At 40.0% G+C, this 21,599-nt stretch overlaps 1 protein-coding gene across 4 annotated transcripts in view; it reads right to left on the reverse strand.

Annotated features, from left to right (window-relative positions):
* Nucleotides 1-21,599, reverse strand: part of AUTS2 (activator of transcription and developmental regulator AUTS2) — a 1,147,829-nt gene that overhangs the window by 847,031 nt on the left and 279,199 nt on the right. For all 4 annotated transcript variants that reach the window (XM_041749190.1, XM_041749188.1, XM_041749189.1 and 1 more), the window contains exon 2: nucleotides 16,022-16,234. In XM_041749190.1, the coding sequence (XP_041605124.1) occupies nucleotides 16,022-16,234 (213 nt within the window). The remainder of the gene's footprint in view (nucleotides 1-16,021; nucleotides 16,235-21,599) is intronic.

The raw sequence follows: 21,599 nt of genomic DNA on the forward strand, positions 1-21,599 counted from the left end.
TTGGATGTTGCCAACAAAATTGGGATCATCTAAACTGAGTCCAGCCTATAAATCTAAATATAAATTTTTTCACCAAAAAAAAACAAAAAACAAAACAAAAAAAACCTCCGCCTCTGGAAAGAAACGGGACTTTCCTATAACAAGAGTTCCCAGAACAAGAGGTTACAACTGGGTTTGTAAAGACAATACAACCATTTCTAAAAAAATATACCTGTCTTTGAGGTCCATGGCCAAAAAAAAATGGCAGTTTCTGGAAACAATGGACATCCATTAGGATTTTAATAGAATAACTGGGCCAGGTGATTGCCAATAAATTACAGCTGAGGTAAAAATGTGATAAAGGGCAAAGCCTTTATCTGTAAAACTAAGAATCCAAGAGAATTGATAAATAACAGAGCACTGTATCCAACAGTTACGGAAGCCTTCAGTAGGATACAGCATTATTCTCAAAAGTTTCTTAGAAAAGCAAGGAGGAGGTCAAGAAAAATGGCATGGTGGAAAGAAAACAATTTTAAAGAACCTTAGTGCACATATCTCAAGGTATTCATTCTCTAAGAGATGCTCAACCGTGTTTCCTTCTGAACCGCACTTAAGCCAGCAGTCTCGGCCTCCCAGAGTTCTGCCCACGGCCATGACGGCTCCACCAACTCCACCAACTCCAATCTATCAGGGGCAGAGTTATCAGGGTATTTACATCCTTTCTGTTATGTCAGAGTCTCTTATATAACGTTTGCATACAAAGGATGCTCAGTAAATGTTTGCTGACTGAGCAAATATGTGGAGAATGAATTAATTAGACCACTTAAAAAAGGGAATAAAATTAAACTGTTTTCTAAAGTCGAAGTATCTTAGATAGAGGGCATGTGGGACAATAATTTACAGGGCAAAGACTTTTTCATGCTTGGATACTAAAAATAGTTTGCGCTTTATGGTTAAAAAAAAAAAAATGTAGAGCCCCACACAAATATTTGCACGTACCAGAGTGCTCAGTAAATTCCACTTCAGACCGACCTAGCTTCCTCCCTGTCTCTGCTGCTTGGCAGGTTGTTTTCAGATGATCATGGAAAGGCAAAACATTGCAGTGTCCCTGGGCCAGTTCTTCCTAGCTGCACTAGCCATGCTGCAGCTGTACTGACAGCCTAGGATACTGGGAAGACAGACTGCTGAGAGGTTCTGTGGGAAAACAGGAGACAGCATCCACCAGGAAAGCAGAGAACTCTTAGAATAAGTTTTTGCCTTGTGTGGTATGTGTCGATCAGTACCTCATTTCACATTCATATCCTCAAAGAGGGAAAGCAAAGGTCATCTTGTATTGGCTTTTTTTTTTTCTGTAAGCAATTAACATTGGAATGCAACAACAGCATGTGATTAGCAACATCATCAATAAAAAAATAACATTTATGCCAAACTTCATTCGGCCTTGATTATTAAGCACGTTCTTCTATGTGCCAGGCAATGTGCAACCAACACAACAAACACATGAGGGTGGGGAAAATGTATATACTTTCCTTCAGGAGAGCCTGGATTCTAGCAGAAGGGGCAGATGTGAAAGAATGATACAGGAAAAAAATATGTGTAAATTGTGCTAAGTATTAGCAATAAAAAGGGTGATCGTGAAGGACAGAGAACTAAAGGCAGAGCCTGAGGTGAACAATACCAGGAAAGAGCCCCAGCCCCTCTGAGCAGATGACATTTCAACTCAGGCCCACAGGACAAGAAGGAGCCCACGAAGCAAAGAGCAGAGGGAACAGCACTTCAGGTGGAGGGAACAGCACGCGTAAAGTCACCACAGCGGGAAAGAATGTGATGCTTTGGAGGAAATGACGGAAGGTCGGAGCATGGGAGCCAGTGAGTACAGAGGGTAACCAAAGGTGGACTGTAGAAACAGAGCGGCATAACCAAGCACTGTAGCTCACAAGAGTCTGAATTTTAATTTGAATACACTGAGGAGCCATTAAGAGGACTTAAATCTAGAAATAGTATAGTCAAGTATATTTTTAAAGGATCGCTCTGGCTATGGTACAGAGAATACACTGAAAGGGTTCGAGAATGAAAAGGGGAAACATGAGAAATACATCTCAGTCTTTCAAGAAAGGCACAGGAGAGTTTCAAGAGTTCTACTTCCCTAACGTGTGACACAAGCCTGGGCCTCTCCCCATGTTACAGAGCAATGTCCTCAGGGAGATTGGCTTTACGTGAGGAGGAGGGCTATATACAGCCAACTCCAAAACAGGGTACAAAATGAAAAAGGTCAATAGTGAATTATAAATAGAGTGACCATACAACCCAGTTTTCCAGGAAGTCCTGATTCATGCTTATTATTCCAAGGTAATTATTAATAGTGCCCTCTTTCACTCTCAGAAATGTCCTACATTAGGTGATAAACTCTTGGGTCAGTTATTAAACAAAGGATCATGGGAGTTTTAAGGAAAATACATTTAAATTGGAAGGAAAAGATCATAAAAGCTTCAAAAAAGAAGTAGATCTGAAGCAGTTGCTGAAAGACAAATGTGACAGTTGAAGAAGGCGATTCCAAACCAGGGGACCAGTGTCAGCACAGGGTGGTGAAATCATGAGGTGCATGCAGGTAACAGCAGCCACAGATTCAGCCTGGTGTTCCTGGAGAGGAGGAGTAGGGGATGTGGCCAGAAAGGTGACCAGGACCTAACATTTCCTCCTGCACTAATGGGCTTATGTTTCATTTAGTTGCCTCTGGATGGCCTCTGAAATTCCTTTAATAAGAAGAGTACAATGTCAGTAAGTGAAACCCTGCTGAGCTACTCTAAGAACCCAGATAAGATGAGGAGTATAAATGCTGAGGAAAAACAGGCACCATGGTCAAGGGAGCAGGGAAGCAGATGGAAAGGGCACTTGTAACTTTGAAAGCAAACCAAAGTGTTTTCCTGTACAACTCTGGCTGGGTCAGGAAGCAAGCTCAAAATGCTATCTAGAAGGAGAGAGTGAAATGAAGACCAAAGAGCTGAGAGTGTGACCTGAAGGTAGGCTCAAAGGCAGGAAAGGAAGGAAAAAGAGGGTCTGTCTCATTTGGAAGACGAAGTGGGGAAGAGCAGGGTCAGAGTCACCACCGGGGAAAGGATGTCTCAGGTCCACATCCTTCCCTTTCAATATCCCACCTCCCATAGGTGCATCTCTTCACCTAACCTGTAGAACCAGGAGGGAAGTGGGCAAATACTCTCTACACAGTTGGCACACAGGACACAACCACAGCTCTCCCTGCCTCTGTCCATTCTCCCCATCCCCCTGCTCTGTTCGCAGGACAAATACAGATTCAGAGTCTTTATATGCAGAGAGAAGATGCAGGTGATGATCAACTATGCAAGTGGGCTGCTGAGCTTTCTTTTTTTGTTATGTCACCTTTTAATTAGAAAATATTTATTTTTAAAAGTTTGACACCTGTCTTCTCTATGTTGTACAGGACATCTCTAGGATGAACTCTACTTGTAGAACTGAACCTTTGTACCAGGGCTACTTCACTCTCAAAAAGTACCATCAGACCTTCCAGCAATGTGTGCTGGGCTTTTATTCAGCTTTCTATTTGACTTAAGAGGCAGGGGTTTTTTTGCATCATTCTCATCACTTCTTAGGGAAATCGGATGACAGCATTTTTTTAAATCAAAAGTCATTACGGACAGTCTTATTCATGCAGTGTGATCATTTCATTAGTTACTGTGCAATAAGAGATCACTTTGCACCCCTTTCCAAGGGAACACCATTTCTGGTCTCAAAATGATGCATTAAAAATGAAGGCTACCTACTGTTGACACACCTCAGGCAACCTTAGGTTAAATCGTAAGTGTAGGTTTTGCTACTTAAAAATTCTTCTGAGGGCATTCATTCTGTTTCGTTTTAGGAAGGAAACTATTTCCCTTTGAATCTATGGAACCCAAACCAGTAATTCAAGTATAACATTTTATTAAAGTGAAGCTTCTTGGTAAGGAAAAAACCATTAATGGTCTTTTAGCCCCCACCAATAATACATAGCCAGTATTTTCAGATTTCATTCACATCTGCCCCCCAATACTTCTACCAAATACCACCAATTTTTGTAACATGGAGGATTCATAAAACTTACAAGCCTTGAGCTTGATACCACTGTGGTGCTGAAAGAAGAAAGTAATAAGTAGAATGAAGAAATTTCTGATTACTGTAGACATAAAAAGCTATGTTGAGAGAGAAGGTAGATTTGAGGAGACAAGAATTCAACATAATTGTTCTACCAAAGCTATATTCTAATAAACTCCGACCAAAAAGCAACCATTTTGAAACATTATTTTTGTAATATAATGACTATTTCATTTAAAAGAAAGATTTATTTTTGCCAGTTTTGGGGAAAAAACTCAACTAGTAAATATACAGAATGTGAATATGGTCCTAATATTGATAAAAATTATTTTTACACAATATTTGATTTAAATTTTTATTTAATATGGTCCTAATATTGTTAAAAATTATTTTTACACAAGATGTGATTTAAAATTTTTTTAGATTTTACAAGTTTTGCAAACAACATCATACTATTCTTTCTCCCTTCTCTAAAAAATAAAAAATAGTACCATTCAGTTCATTTAAAAGTATGACTCTTGCAGCAATTGTACTGGCATCACCTAAGGAAGTTGATGCCACAATCTGGCCCCCACCCAAGGGGAGAAGGCATGCTTGGGAATCTGCCTGTTAACAAAAGCCTGGAGTTGCTCTGACACAGTGGTCCAAAGACCACCCTCTGAGAAACATTATTCTGTATATTCCCTATCTAGAAAACACAGCTCATTGCCTCTCAATCTAATTATAGCCAATCTCAGCCACTCAGAGCCATCACCAGCATTTAGGACCTGTCCAGGTTTGTATTACATGATTTCAAGACACATGACACAAATATTTCCTGTGCAAATGTAGGTGCAGAAATCACGAAGTGGACCACTCCAATGGCATCTGTTGAGGCAGACACGAGGGAGAAGTGGTAGCTTCCGCAGAGCTGTGATCAGTGAATTCAGGTAGTATGTCAGCAGGACACAAAGCAGGGCTCCTAAAAGACACCAGGTGGGTCCTGACTGGATTTGCCTGTGTTTGTGAGCCATTTTAAATTCTGCTCCGTGCGTGTACTAGTGTGAGGATGCACACATACACCTACGTGTGAAAAGACCCAGGGTTCTTGCAAGAACTTTGTTAAATCTGCTGGGGATTAAATTATCAATGCTTGCATCAATAGACCACGCTCTAGGATTCATCTGGAATACCAAAATAGCTTATTTAAAACATCATTATGACCCAGCAATAACTCAAGTGCAGTTGGGTTCCTGTGGTAAAGCAGGTCTAATGGGACTGAGGGGTGCATGTGTCATCAAGGCCCCTCAGCCTGAGTCTCAGGGTCTCTCTAAAAGCAAGTATCTGTCCTACTCAAAAACAGCACAAAATCTAGCATGGTTTTTGGGCAGCCCAGGTGGCTTAGCAGTTTAGCACCACCTTCAGTCCAGCGAGTGATCCTGGAGACCCAGGATCAAGTCCCGCTTCGGGCTCCTTGCAAGGGGACTGCTTCTCCCTCTGCCTGTGTCTCTGCCTCTCTCTTTCTCTCTCTATGCCTATCATGAATAAATAAATAAATCTTTAAAAATATTTTTTTTTATTTACTCATGAGAGATACACACAGATCCTGGGTCTCCAGGATCCCGTCCTGGGCCAAAGGCAGGTGCCAAACCGCTGAGCCACCCAGGGATCCCAATAAACAAAATCTTAAAAAAAATCTAGCATGGTTTTGTCTCAGACAGTATCCACTAAAAATGTTCCAGGGAAAGCTAAAAAAGAATGGTAATATTTTATCTATCCTCATATTTAATTTAAAAAAGAGCTTATTAGCTCTTTTTAGAGGGAGGCCATTCCTTGTTCAGCACAAGATTTCTCTGCACAAAGCTATTTTCAGAATAGGCAATAAAACAATTCAACATGTCAACACTTAAGAAAGCCACTGTTTCATATATGCTACAGATGCATTAGCTAACAACTCTGAAGATAGGGTACAAATGCCACAGCTGGAGGCAGCCATCAGAGAACCAGGAACATCATCCACTGCCAAAGTCCAATCAAATCCACTGTCTTCCTCTTCCCTCTCTGTGCCTGGAGGCCCCAATTGCCCTCAAAACAGAATTGAATCACAGAAATAGGTTTATAGGAAGAAAAATTATCTGCAAAGACCCTGAATATAATACCTCCAAGTTCAAGAGATCAGATCATGGTTTTCTTCTGCATAGTAACTGTATGAACAGCAGAGGAAAGAGGACAATGTCCTACAAAAAACTAATGGAGAATACAAGATGTTAACACACTTAAAATAAGAACCTTACACATACACATTCAACAAGAACCTTACAAAGGTGAGCCATGCATGGGCAGATGGCTTGGTTTCCAGCCCAGTGACTGCACATTTGGCTCTCTGGGCAGGAGACAGTCAGCTCTGCCTATGAGTATATACTTAATCTTCAAATGCACCTTTTTGGCTTTTCTTCCTTGGAAAAAGAATTACAAATCAGGCATCGAGGCATCCGACATTTCTCAAGCAACATTTACCACAGAGAATTGTCTGTGCCTGCCTTAAAGCCCACCCACAATTTCATTTTCAATTAGCAGCTCCTCGAAAGGCAGTAATGAAAGCAGTTGCTAAAGAGCATTCAGATGTCACTGAAAGACTGCAAACCCAAACTGTAAATAGCACATTGTGAGTCGCCTGTCACCACCATCAACTCCCACGGGAATCTCGCAACACGTGGCTATCACAACCATCTGCTCAACTCCCCACCACCACCACTGCAAACCACACAGCCACCTACTCGCTCCCACCTCCCACTCATTACCTGTCATGTGCAGGCTTGTGTGGAGATGGGAGTGCTGTGGGCAGAAATTAGAATGCAGAACACATGGGGGCTTGTTTCACGTTTTGCAGCTAAGATCTGGCCACATGCAGATAACATGGATCATCAAAACATAGGAAGACTTAAAATTAAATTAACACAAAATGCAGTTTTAAATAAAGAAAGAGATTTCTGTCAACCCCCATCAACTATCAAAAGTGTAGTGTGAAGGGAAAATACACTCCCTCAGGCCTCAATCACCCATAGTGCAGGAACTGACAGCGGACAGAGTTGAGCAGCTTTTCTCTCACTTTGCCCTTCTTACTCCTCTAACAATATACAGGATTTAAATGGCCCTTAATAAAGTTCTGCACACACATACATATGACATATTCTTGGGATTTTGTGAATGTCACTGTTATTTATTTTTTTTCTTTAATGGAGCAATTTCTAGAGGTCTCAGGATTGCTCGAGGAGTTACTGTCCATTTTCTTAATAGCAGTTCCTTTTCCAATTCAGCCTATTTTCTTTCTGTACGTTTTTTTTATGAGGTGGTACTCAATGTGCTATGTTCTCTTTTAGTCTATTTTTACTAAATTTTAATTAAAAATTATATATGTCACTTGGGATAAGATATTACTGGCTGCATCACTCCAAACATTTATCTCACTAAGGTCAAGTAATACTTATTATCACTTTTATCAAAATCTAGGGTTGATGGAATATATCCCAGACAACAAGCTAGGGAGTCAGGAAACACAAAACAAAAATCCTAAAACTCAAAAAACAAATTGTCATTGCCTCCAAATGCCCATTTTAAAAAAAAATTCATGTAACTTGTTATTATATTAGTCCCACGTTTCCCAATACCAGACGCACACCTCCAATATAATAAATACACAACTAATTCTGAACAGAGACAAGCCTACCATTATCCTTATTTTCAGTTAGTCAAAATTCCAAAACCTGTTATAAGCCAATCTTCCTCCTCCCAGTCTTTTATCATCTGCTTTTATTCCTATTTCTGTAGTCTTAGGCAAAAGTAAAAGGATAATGTGCAACTTAATCAGAAGGAAAAACAGAGGATCTGATTTACTATCTGTTTATAACCTTCATATGACAACACAATTTTTGAAAAAAGCAAATGAAATCCCAAGAAGCACATGAACCTTGAAATTCTGAAGTAGGAATAAAAAACGACTTAACTGCAGCTCAATTTTCTGACACTAGTTCAATGTACCTTCAGTCATTTAACCATGATAACAACTATATTTATGAAAGAGCACCTAGCAAAGTTAGTATGTCTTTTCATTACTAAAGTATAATCCCTAATTGCATTAATGTTTCAAATGTTCTGATTTCCAGAAACTTGTAGGCTCTCAAGTCAAGCTGGATAAAAATCTGTGTGACTTCAGTCCGGACTTTTTTTTACCCGAAACTAATTAGCCGGTCTTCAAAATATGACCTAAACTAGATCTGTCTAATCAAAGTTGTCCGTTATAAACCCTCCTTTCGCAAGTTAACTTCTACTACCAACAATGTCACAGAGAAGTCCTCGGACAATCTGACTTGATCACACTGAAATAAAGGATTGGCTTCTAGTAGTAAATGCACTTAACAGGAAGGAGCCTGAGCAGAGAGACTGCTCTGATGGGTTGAACACAGCTGGAGGCTTAGTCACCTGAGCGCTTCTGTTCCATCAACACAACCACTTATTCCAAGTAAGGCCAACATGCAATGGCAATACACAAAACAGATGCAATCACCATAGCTCTAACAATAGCTCTAACTTTAAAGACTTAGCACGGGGATCAATCCCTCTTCTTACTAGACATCAGTACACATTTTTGGTATCTGCAACGTCAGCTACAAATCTTCACTAAGTCTGATTCCACCATACTAGAATTTCAGGGAGAGGGGCAAATTTCCATTCCTTATAAGCAATACCCACCCAGATCAACCTGTATAAAGATTTCTAAACCACATAAAAGCCATTCTTACAAGCAAGGTCAGAGTCTACCTGCTTGGCTCCTAAAATATTCCCAAACTCCTTTATTTCCCTCCCAAATGGGATCCTCCTGAGGCTCAAAGCAATCTCAGTAGGCTGCCTCTTTTTCTCAGAAATACTACCCTTAGCTGAACAGCTTTTTAGAAACTAACATTTAGTTAGGAGGGAAGACTCTGGGATTTATTTTGATGACCAATCCTGGTATGTTTGTTGAAGAGTTCATATGGCCTAAGAATTCATCATACTTCCCTGAAGCCTATTTCCTCTGATTTAGTTCCTACTAGAGAGAGCAAAGATAGGTAATGGACCACACAGTTTAGAAATACCCAGGCCCAGCCAAATCTGAGAGTTCTCTGAACTTCCATCAACTTTTCCTCCTTGCTTATTTTTTTTTCTTTTTTTTTTTTTTAATTTTTTATTTATTTATTTATCCATGATAGTCACAGAGAGACAGAGAGAGAGGCAGAGACATAGGCAGAGGGAGAAACAGGCTCCATGCACCGGGAGCCTGATGTGGGATTCGATCCCGGGTCTCCAGGATCGCGCCCTGGGCCAAAGGCAAGCGCCAAACCACTGCGCCACCCAGGGATCCCCCTCCTTGCTTATTTTTAAAACCCCTCTATTCTCTGTGTTTTCAACTATGAAGTAGTAACATTTTAAATCTTCTCTCATGGTATAGAAGTTAGACAAACTGAAATAAAACTCAATGCCCTAGGGAAGGGTTAAGTTTTCCAAAAACGCTCCTAAGGAAATCCTCCATTGGCTACAAGGTTTGGCAGCATGTCACATCATTGTGTCCTTCAGGGGTTGCATCGTGACTTAGTCTTGCAGTTAGAGAATAAGGCTCCTTACGGGGATGGCCTGGGCAGCCTCTGTTTTGGTTTCCCATTTCCAAGTCTAAGTAGGGATGGGAAAAAAACTCAAACAAAAACCTACCACATCCTTATTAAAACAACCTAAAACTTTTTAAACATAATATCTGAATGCTCACATCATGAGCAAATAGTTCTGTGTAAGACAATACAAGCCTGGGGGGTCAGAAACAAATGCATTCTTTCGTAAAAGTTAACCTATTCCTTTCTTCATTTTTAAAACCCTCTTTGGAAATTCAGGAGAATGTTCAAACTTGCCACATAAAAAAGTGCAACCATTTTAAAAGACAGCTGCCAGCTCAGCATCTTCTGAATCAGTACATATTTATACTTAAAAACATAATCCAACAACTAAGTTCCACTGGGGTGGTTAAGTGTCAGTTAAAAAGCTTTCTTTTCCCAGTATGAGAAAATACCAGGAGAACTGAGGTTTTATAATCAGGGAAAAGAAGGAAAAGTCAGCTTGGTTTTAGAACTACACATCTCTCTTATAAAAGTATATTATCAGGGTATAGATCTTTTACCTCTTTGGTTAGGTTTATTCCTAGGTATCTTGCAATTATAGAACACTTCTGAAAGAAATTGAGGAAGACACAAAGAGATGGAAAAATATTCCATGCTCATGGATTGGCAGAATTAATATTGTGAAAATGTCAATGTTACCCAGGGCAATTTATACGTTTAATGCAATCCCTATCAAAATACCATGGACTTTCTTCAGAGAGTTAGAACAAATTATTTTAAGATTTATGTGGAATCAGAAAAGACCCCGAATAGCCAGGGGAATTTTAAAAAAGAAAACCATAGCTGGGGGCATCACAATGCCAGATTTCAGGTTGTACTACAAAGCTGTGGTCATCAAGACAGTGTGGTACTGGCACAAAAACAGACACACAGATCAATGGAACAGAATAGAGAACCCGGAAGTGGACCCTGAAATGTATGGTCATCTAATATTCGATAAAGGAGGAAAGACTATCCATTGGAAGAAAGACAGTCTCTTCAATAAATGGTGCTGGGAAAATTGGACATCCACATGTAGAAGAATGAAACTGGACCACTCTCTTTCACCATACACAAAGATAAACTCAAAATGGATGAAAGATCTAAATGTGAGACAAGAGTCCATCAAAATCCTAGAGGAGAACACAGGCAACACCCTTTTTGAACTCGGCCACAGTAACTTCTTGCAAGATACATCCACAAAGGCAAAAGAAGCAAAAGCAAAAATGAACTATTGGGACTTCATCAAGATAAGAAGCTTTTGCACAGCAAAGGATACAGTCAATAAAACTAAAAGACAACCTACAGAATGGGAGAAGATATTTGCAAATGACATATCAGATAAAGGGCTAGTTTCCAAAATCTATAAAGAACTTATTAAACTCAACACCAAAGAAACAAACAATCCAATCATGAAATGGGCAAAAGACATGAAGAGAAATCTCACAGAGGAAGACATGGACATGGCCAACAAGCACATGAGAAAATGCTCTGCATCACTTGCCATCAGGGAAATACAAATCAAAACCACAATGAGATACCACCTCACACCAGTGAGAATGGGGAAAATTAACAAGGCAGGAAACAACAAATGTTAGAGAGGATGCGGAGAAAAGGGAACCCTCTTACACTGTTGGTGGGAATGTGAACTGGTGCAGCCACTCTGGAAAACTGTGTGGAGGTTCCTCAAAGAGTTAAAAATAGACCTGCCCTACGACCCAGCAATTGCACTGTTGGGGATTTACCCCAAAGATTCAGATGCAATGAAACGTCGGGACACCTGCACCCCGATGTTTCTATCAGCAATGGCCACAATAGCCAAACTGTGGAAGGAGCCTCGGTGTCCATCGAAAGATGAATGGATAAAGAAGATGTGGTTTATGTATACAATGGAATATTACTCAGCAATTAGAAACGACAAATACCCACCATTTGCTTCAACGTGGATAGAACTGGAGGGTATTATGCTGAGTGAAATAAGTCAATCGGAGAAGGACAAACAGTGTATGTTCTCATTCATTTGGGGAATATGAATAATGGTGAAAGGGAATATAAAGGAAGGGAAAAGAAATGTTGGGAAATATCAGGAAGGGAGACAGAACATAAAGACTCCTAACTCGGGGAAACGAACTAGGGGTGGTGGAAGGGGAGGAGGGCGGGTGTTGGAGGGGAATGGGTGACGGGCACTGAGGTGGACACTTGATGGGATGAGCACTGGGTGTTTTTCTGTATGTTGGTAAATTGAACACCAATAAAAATTAATTAAAAAAAAATTCTATATAATACTTCTAGTTTGTGGCCACTGAAAATTGTAACCAATACTAATAGCCAATAATCTGCTAATCTCAGCATAAAAATTATATTAATGAGAATAAACTCAGTTTGTATTTCTAGAAAAAAATAAATAAATAAATAAATAAAAGTATATTATTGTACTCTGACGGTAAAAAGATTAGTTGACTTCAATGGATTCTCAGGAAAAAAAAAAAAAACCTACTATTTACTCTACACAAAGGAGCAACATCTTCCCATAATTACAGGAAAGCTGTGCATTAAGGTGCCTGCTTAGGAAGTACCATTTCCTAATAAGATGCAAACCTATCACGCTCTAAGTCAAAAATAAAGACTAACTTCTCACTTCCTACGGCCCTCTTTCCTCTGTAGTTCTTCAAATTATAACTCCCTCAATAAAAGGTATTAAGCAACTATCCATTAATTTAGAAATTCTCCTCAAGGACGCTCTCGTCTCAGGGGCTCCTCCCAGCTAAGATGGTCACATACAGCTACCTTACCTTGTACCAGGCAAAAGTAAGGAAAAGAAATTGTGATGTGTACAGGCATCTAGCACAACCAGAAAGCAACATCCAATACTATGGGCACAAGCTTCTGAACACCTATTGTGGCCTTTAAACACTTGTGTCACCTTTTACCAATAATCATACAACAGACAGCACTTGTCCGGGCAACACACATGTAGCCATGCCTTTCCCTCACACCTCTCTCCTTTAAATATCTTCAGAGAAACTATCAATTACAGACTCCAAACCAAAATTACTCTGAGGTCTACTGCAGCCTTCCTTCCTTGAAAACACTATGTATCTCTGCTGGTCATAAATTTAAAGAACCATGAAACTCAGGGAGAGGAGCCTGAAAAATCACCAAGACCAAATCCCTCATTTTCTATATGGGCAGCAATAGACAGTGATCTGTTCAGGGTTTCAAAACAGTACAAGTGATTCTGGGGAGTCTACAAATGAAAAGTAGTGGTAGAGCTTTATTTCAGTTATCAACTTCTGCTTCCCCTCCTACCAAATAACATTTGATTTGGGGAGTATATTTTGGCATCAACACTGAAGATAAGAAAAACACCACTTGTTTTGAAAACTCTTACACAGACCAAAAAGGTACAACTCATTCTTTCTTTCTCCATGATTTATAATGAGTCAAAAAAAATTGCTTTTCAAATATTTAGCCTAAAATAAGGATAGCTTTGATTTCAAATACCATGTGTACCAGAAGGTTAACCATTAAGAAAAAAGCTACTTGAATTTGAGACATACATGTCCTAATTTTCTTTTATGATCTCCAGAGGACAAAGCAGAAGGAAGAATTTCGAGGACAGAGAATGGGAAAATCAGATCAAATCTGGGAGTATGAGTCAAGGATGAGGAACCACAGTTTAGCGTAGACTTGGAATTAAATTGGTTTCTTGTCTGAAAGAGTAGGAAGCCTTCCTCCTATACTGCTGCTAGGGAAGGCCTGGGGAAGAGGTGGTGGTTACACTGCAACTTCTGTCCCAGAAAAAAAATTACCTTTCTTACAGAGCTCATGCAGAGGAGCATGGGCTGGGAGTCACAGCAACACCACCTTTTATAGCACCTAACCCTTCCTCCTTGGCTCCACTCTCTTTCCTGAAACAATTTCCTTATATAGAAAAAGAAATCTTCATGTAAATGTGGTTGCTTTCAAACTTCCCAGCTCTTCCTCTGCTATCTGAACTTGATAGTTTATCCTGTTTCTTTTTATGCTTTCATAGGTCACCATTTCTATAACCAAAGTCACTCCCTATGACCAAACTATTCACATAGTTCCTAGAAATACTTGGGAGGCCCCCTATTACCTCCAACCTGGAGTTCTCCTTCTCTTCATCCCAACTGGCTGATATACAGGGAAAATAGAGCAATACAAAGAAACCTGGATCTAAACCCTGGTTCTGTACCTCATTGCTAAGTGGCCTGAGGCAAGACACTGTAATGCTTTGACCTCAGGTTTCCCCCTGTGGAAAGTAAACCTATTACCCACTACCCAGGATGGCTGTGAGAATTACAGATTATATAAACTCCCTTATTAATGACTGTAACATGGTACGCATTAGACAAATGTTAATAATTACTCTTAGAACTCCAGTCTGGGGGATCCCTGGGTGGCTCAGCAGTTTAGCGCCTGCCTTTGGCCCAGGGCACAATCCTGGAATCCCAAGATCCAGTCCCTCATCGGGCTCCCAGCATGGAGCCTGCTTCTCCCTCCTCCTGTGTCTCTGCCTCTCTCTCTCTCTCTCTCTCTCTCTCTAGTCTATCATAAATAAATAAATAAATAAATCTTTTTTAAAAATTTCATTTGAGAACATATATGTACCTTCAGAAAACCTGCCCTGTCGAAAGGAGAAAAAAATGAGTGGGAAATATTAGAAAGGGACTGCTAACTCTGGGAAACGAACAAGGGGTGGTAGAAAGGGAGGTGGGCAGGGGATGGCGGTGACTGGGTGATGGGCACTGAGGGGGGCACTTGATGGGATGAGCACTGGGTGTTATTCTATATGTTGGCAAATTGAACACCAATAAAAATAAATTGAAAAGAAAAGAAAAAAAGAAAGAAAAAAAAGAAAAAAGAAAAGAAAAGAAAAGAAAAGAAAGGAAAAGAAGAAAAGAAAAGAAAAGAAAAGAAAAGAAAAGAAAAGAAAAGAAAAGAAAAGAAAAGAAAAGAAAAGAAGTAAAGAAAAGAAAAGAAAACCTGCCCTGTCAATTGTGGGACACTCCCTGAGATACTTCTGTGTCCATGCTGATGTCCATCCCTCTAGATGTTTTCTCAGGAATATATCCCTCCTATCCACCAGGTTGAACTGGGACTCCATATCTTATTAGAGACCAGATCATATTAAGGCTTTGGGTCCTCCAATCTTTTCACTAAAAATCATCACCAAAAATACACTCTTGATGCTTTATAAGAATGACTTCCAAACTGACCTGGTCATTATCAAGTAGAAAATCTAAGACCACAAGTTCTGTGACTCGTCCCCAGAGATTCTGGTTCATTAGCTCTTCGGGAGGGGCCAGAAAACACTCATGATATGATTCTAATGATCTGTGAACTTGCAGAACCACTGTTTGTGTATGATCCCAGATTTCTCCCTCTATACAAAAACATCTGCAAACTGGAAAATGCCTGTTGGGCTTCTAATTAGCAGCACCTGCTCTATGAGCCACACTCCCTTTCTCTGCTTACTTCAAGTGATAGTCATTTCCATTCAATGGTCCCATCAAAAACAAACAGAACACACCCAGGACACAGGTAAAGCCTCTGGATTTGTGCAGAAAAACTGCTATAAACAGCTTCGTTTCTCATTATTAATCTATCTCATGTGGGGATTTCCACAGGCAGAAAGACTCCCAAATGCCAAGAGCTATATTTTCTTGTGGATCACTTTAATCTAATTATTAACAGACCAGTAAGCCCTACTACCAGACTTTCATACAATCAGCAGATCGCAAAGACAGTCCCGAATTATGGACTACAGAAAGAACAAGAAAGGCAAATTCATTTCTTCACCACTGTTCTCACCTACACCACAATAAATCATAAGTAAGGTTCTGCCTGCATGCAGACAACCATTTTTAGCACCTCAGAACCTTGAGATCCACAATGTACCTGAAAGCACACTTGCCCGTTTCATTTGTCCCAATCATGAAGATCTCTGCCCTATGAACCATCTCTAGCTTGACTAGCATCAGTAGTCCAGCCAGTCTGCCCCACATGCCAGTAGCACCAGTGTCAAGCTTTGTGGCACACAGCACATCTGATAAAAAGGTACCAATGCCCAAGTTTCAAATTTTCATAAAAACACTGAGCTAGGCCTGGTGTATTCTGTGAGAAGCAAGTACACAGCTTTGCGAGGCAACCCGCCAGCAGCCCACCAAGGACGTCTTCTCCACAGGAAGGACTGCAGAGAGGCAGGCACATGAGGAAGGGATTTTGAGAAGGACACACCCACGCTTCCTCACCTGCCTGAGTCCCTTCGGTGTTTTCTTTCTCTTCCCAAGGTGCTGGCAGAGATTGCGGTCATTTTCTCGATCTGAGCTATAGTGGTGGGGGTGGCTGAGTCTGCTCTTCTTAGAATGAAAGGACAGGCCATTGGTAAGTGCTTCTCGTTTCTTCTTGATCAGAGGGGTCTGGCGTCTTTCCACACGTTCCTGGGGCTTAAGTGCCACATCTTTCTATAGGAAAGAAGGAGAGGGAAGTACTGATTACATAGGTGTCCAGAGTCACCCCCAAAGCACAGGCTACACAGGGCTACAAGAAGGGAGAGGGGAAAGCAGGAAAGAGGGAGATGAGAACACCTAAAACTAAGAAACACTGCTCTTGATCCTTCTGAATCCCTAATGCCACCACAAATATATCTTTTCTATTATTGCTGGGCAGAAAAGTCAACAAAGCAAAAAGCATCTGTCCATTAAAAGTGATTTCACTGCTTAGTGGCTTTCAGTTTGATTCTCTGCTAGGTCCAGCACACAATGACATTCTCCAAGGAGGCTCAATACACTCACTTTCCATGTTGGTACATCAATTATATTTCAGTACTAAGTGCATGCATGATTTAAAAAAAAAAAAAAAAAAGGCAAAAGCCCGAACATACTAGGGCCAGGTGGATGTGAGCTAGCAAGAAAGAAACTTTCAATTTATATGATTAAAATGTTTTCTTAATGCATTATATATTTTTACCACAAGTTCCTCTGAGCATCCTTAATTCCCAGTTTTTTGCAAAATGTAACAACAATATTATCACCAAGATATACAGCAACTTTTCATTTATTACTGTGTGTGTGATTGGGGGTGGAGGAGTGGGAAGGGCAGGAGAAAAGTAATGGATGTCCTGGAATAGGAAACAGCAGCTGTAGAGACTACAGGCAGGCATTTCAGGCCACAACCTCCAGCGACTTCTGTGCCTGCAGGTGGCTCAGCATCTATGGAAATACCAAAGACCTGAACCCAAAGCCTGACACTGGCATCATTCATTAGGAGACAAAGTACACCACTGGTAGGATACGTGCAAAGGTCCTCTGAACCCTGAGAAATGCTATACATGCAAAGTACTGAAATTAGATTTGGAACTCAGTCCATTGTAAATGAGTGGATATGATCCTATTTACACTAAAAATGTTCCTTCATGGAGCCTCACTCCCATACAAATAAATTGTTTCTGTGGTCCTAAATCAATGCACATTAAAATAAATAAAAAAAACTAAAACAAAAATTTCCCTTTACCCATCTTTCTCCTTAAAATACTTCGCTCTTTACTCCAACCCCCTCTTCCCCATCCTCCTCCTCCTTTACAGCCAATAGCCCCATGTTAGTTCTCTATCCTACTGCCTCCCAATATCCAGCACTGCCCACTTGACATACACGCTGCTCCTCAAGGTCCTTCCCCAAATCAACCATAGCCATTATGGTCCTTTACCTCTGCTTTACCGTTGGCCTCAAAGCTCTACTTTCCACACCCCTCCCTCTTCTAGTTCAAGGAGTCTTAGCAAGGCTGTCCACTTAGGATGACCTTTCTTATAATGCAAAGCACTGTTCTGAAGCCTTATACAAGTATTTTCTTTTCTTTTCTATTTTTAAGATTTTAGTTATTTACTTGAGAGAGAGAGTGGGAGAGAGGACTGAGGAAGAGAAAGAAGTAGACTCCCTGCTGAGAATGGAGCCTGATGTGGGGCTAGATCCCAGGACCTTAAGATCATGATCTGAGCCAGAAGTACATAGATGTTTAACTGACTAAGCCACCCAAGTGCTCCACAAGTATTTTCTGTTCACCCAGTATATGCCAAGTACAAACTCAGCACTGGCCTCTACCAGGGCTGAGAAAACAATAATGTGGGGGAAAAAATCACCACCTCATGAAACTTAAAGTTTAGGGATAAATATTAAATCACACAAATATATCATTGCAAATTTAACTATCTGCTCTAAAGGAAAGGCAAAGAGTGCTAAAACTGGGGTAAATGGTCTAGTTCAGAGGACTGAGTTGGTTCTAAGGAGATGACTACCATCTGACCTAGTTCTGAAAGTCTGAGCAGAGAGAACAGCTTATGTCAAGGCCCTGCAGCAGCTGGCAGCATGATCCCTTAAAAGAATCAGGGCACAGACTAACTTATCATTCATCTCAGTAACCCCAATGCTTCACGTACAGAGTCAGGCAAATAACAGGTAGTATGTATGTTTATGTTTGCTAAGTAAATAAATAAATAAGGCAACTAGCTAAAGTATCCAAACCTTTAAATCACAATAGTGATTTAATAGAACCCCAAGCCAGCACTAAAATAGAATGAAGCAAACTAGCAAAGTAGAAACCAAGGAACCTCAAAGGCACTGCAGAAACAAGGATCCACAGCAAACAGCAAGCCCTAGAAGAGGCAAAAGACCTTATCCCTGGAGAAAGAAGATATCAAAAATAACAATCTCCTAAGGCAAATGAGTGGTTCCTGGTCTAACTTCTAGCTGCTATCAATGCAGATGATTTACCCTCTGCCATTGGAGAGGGAGGCAATGAGGATATGTGATGGAAAGTATTTAAGAGACAAGCCGAAATCAAAGTGAGAGCACATGGCCATTGATTCTAGTCTCAGAAACTTGTACACTATGCCTAACACATGGTAAATGTTCAATAAATGTCTGCTGTATTTATTCCTCTGTCCAGCATCCACTACCACAGTCAGCTATGTCAAACACCTGCTCAGCTCTGATTATTCTGCGATTAACATAGCATGCAACCAAAACAGCTCTCATGAAAAGATACTCGGAAATGATGGCAATGCTAGCAGAAGCAGCCAGGTGAGGTCCATCGTGGATTGCTTCTATATAATATGATTAATTGTACTACTATTTCTAAGAGTAATATATAAACTCCCCACTGGGTAAAAAAAAAATCTCCTGTCACCCACCTACTGCCTTATAAGCCTGTAGAGTATTGGATTAATAAAAAATTATGATACTTAATAACGTATCAATGGTGCTTTTAAAAAAAAATTATGCCATTCTCTTTGGAGACCAAATCTCCTTTAGTACTGAAGGTGCTCCAAAGTATATTGAAAATTATGTGCAATTCCATACAAATGTGAATTAATATTTATGAGAGTATGGTATAATTTTTTCCAAATCCATTTTATTTTCATGTAGCATATTAATCAAGGCATTCTCACCACACCACAAGAGCTACACAGCAAATGGACCCCATGCCGTGATATTAGCTTGTAAGAGACCTGCTGAAGTCTTAGCAGCAGCAGTACAATCATCTTAGCTCCAATTAATATTGAGATTTTTAATTCTGGAGGGTGCGAGAATGGGGAGGAAAGAGGAAGAGAGAAAGGATCAAAATGTGTATAGAGGCGGTGGCTTAAGAGGTAAGAAGAAATCAAGAGTCATTAAAAGGTTTTTATTATAGGTTTATATTCTCAAAGACTAGAAATTATCTTCATTCTTTCAAAGATATAGTTTTATTTAGAAACTGCTGCATAGACACTTTGGTATAATTCTTGAATAAACCAGGCTGATGTTTATTCATTCTGTCTGTAAACATTATCTGGTTGCTTACTATGTATAAAGTAATCATTTAACTTCTCATTGACTGTCTTGGAGGGAAAATGACAAGAACTGTCCACTATAAACAATAAGAATCAAAGATAAACAGAATGATTATAAATTACCTCCTAATACTCTTAAAGAGTTGTGCATGTGATTACACACATGTGTATGTGTGCATGTATCTATCCACCAACTGGCCATTAGCAACTGTTTAAGAATTTCCTTACAGAAACTTGGGTGGTCTACAAAGCACTGCTACAAGACAGGAAGTAAACTGTGGTTTATAAAATAAATTTTTACTATTAATGAATTACAATTTTCAAAGCTCAGTTGATTCATTTGTCTACTATGATACGGGGTAGCGATTCCCAGAAAAAATTCATGTCCATCAGAATTACCTGCAGTGCTTTTTAAAAATAAGGTGACTGTGCCCCATACTAGGCAAAGGATACATTTAGCAAAGAAGCACTGGAAGAGAAAGTGAGGAGGGCAGAAGAGTAAGGAAAAGATCTGGGGGAAAAAATGTTTTAAGGCATTCATTGACAATCAGGGAAGCAAGCAAGAAAGCAAGAAAGCCAGTACACCAACAACAGAAGGCTGGCTGTGAAATAAAAAAATTTAGACTTATTTTCTGGCAATAGAGGGGGTAAGTGCACAAGCCATGCATAACAGATGGGAATAGGTTTCATGAATAGTTGAAATTATGTGATTTTTAGGTCACTGGTGATGGAGTGCAGGGTCACAGCAGCACACATGATGAGAGGCTGAGAGCCGGAGCATTTCCTTCAACACCCAGCCTTCTTCAAAATAGGCGATCTTGCTCTTGACTTCCCCTTTTCTCTCAAATTATAATCTCTCACAAAAGGCTTCCTCTGCCACTCCTGAATTTCAAAATGAGATGGTTCAGGGCTGTGCAGACTAGAGAAGAGCAATAAACTGCAGATGAAGCACTGTCTCAGCAGCGGAGCTGCATTTGCTGATTACAGATGAAGCCAGAGACAACAGAAAATGAAGGCACAATTTGCCTGCCTTGCATGAAATAGGTTTCAGAAAGTCTCCATTTGATTTTTCCAACCAAACTAATCTGAAAGCAGCCCATCACTTATAAAGCATATGTGGTGTAGGTGTCTGCATGTGCCCCTGTGTATGTACATGTGGGAAAGAGGGGTATGATTTAAACAGAACCTCTTCTCTAAGTTATTTGATCTTAAGGACAGGCAATGAAATAACAAAGAAGCCAGGAGAAATAAGAAAAAGCGCTTTTGCCTGTCACCATCAAAAGGCATCCATGGCTGGCTGTGTGCTGTCATTTTAGCTTGTCAAGTCCTTTGTTGACTTATTGTATTGCATTTGTACTTATTTTTGGATGGTTTTACAAACGCTGATTCCATCTCTTCCCTTAAGCACAAAAGAAGTAAAAGCATTTACAGTGATAGTACGAAGTGAAAGATTAGGAAAGAAACAAATTACACAGCTCTTTTAAAACTTTGAATGGGTATGTGGACATTAGCCCCTACTCTAGACAAATGGACTTCCGAACAGACCTTCAGAACCTAAACTTTTTAGTAAGGACAGGAGGCTGTGTGCAGGAATTTACAAACAAAATAATGAACAAACGCAGCATTCAAAATGTAGTTCTCCACGTTCACACCTTTTAAAAACAAAAATAAAAATACCTACTATGGGCCAGACATTTTGCCACCTGTCAGGAAAACCTAAGAAAACATCCCTGACCTCAGGCTCTTTATTTAGTAGGAGTACAGGAGACAAATCAATGAGCTATTACAGTAAAGTGGGTTAGATGAGGAGCTGCAAAGGTGCTCCATTCTGCCGCCCTTCACATGGTATTACAACTGCAGCCCTTCATTGCCATGGGGACAGAAAAAGAGATCAATGGATGAGTACAGAAATAGACCCATATGTATGTGGACAACTGGTTTTCAGCAAAAGCACAGCAATTCTGTGGAGAAATAATCTTTTTAACAAATGTTAATAGAATATATA

Source organism: Vulpes lagopus, chromosome 3 (genome assembly GCF_018345385.1).
Source record: "Vulpes lagopus strain Blue_001 chromosome 3, ASM1834538v1, whole genome shotgun sequence".
NCBI classification, from domain to species: Eukaryota; Metazoa; Chordata; class Mammalia; order Carnivora; family Canidae; genus Vulpes; species Vulpes lagopus.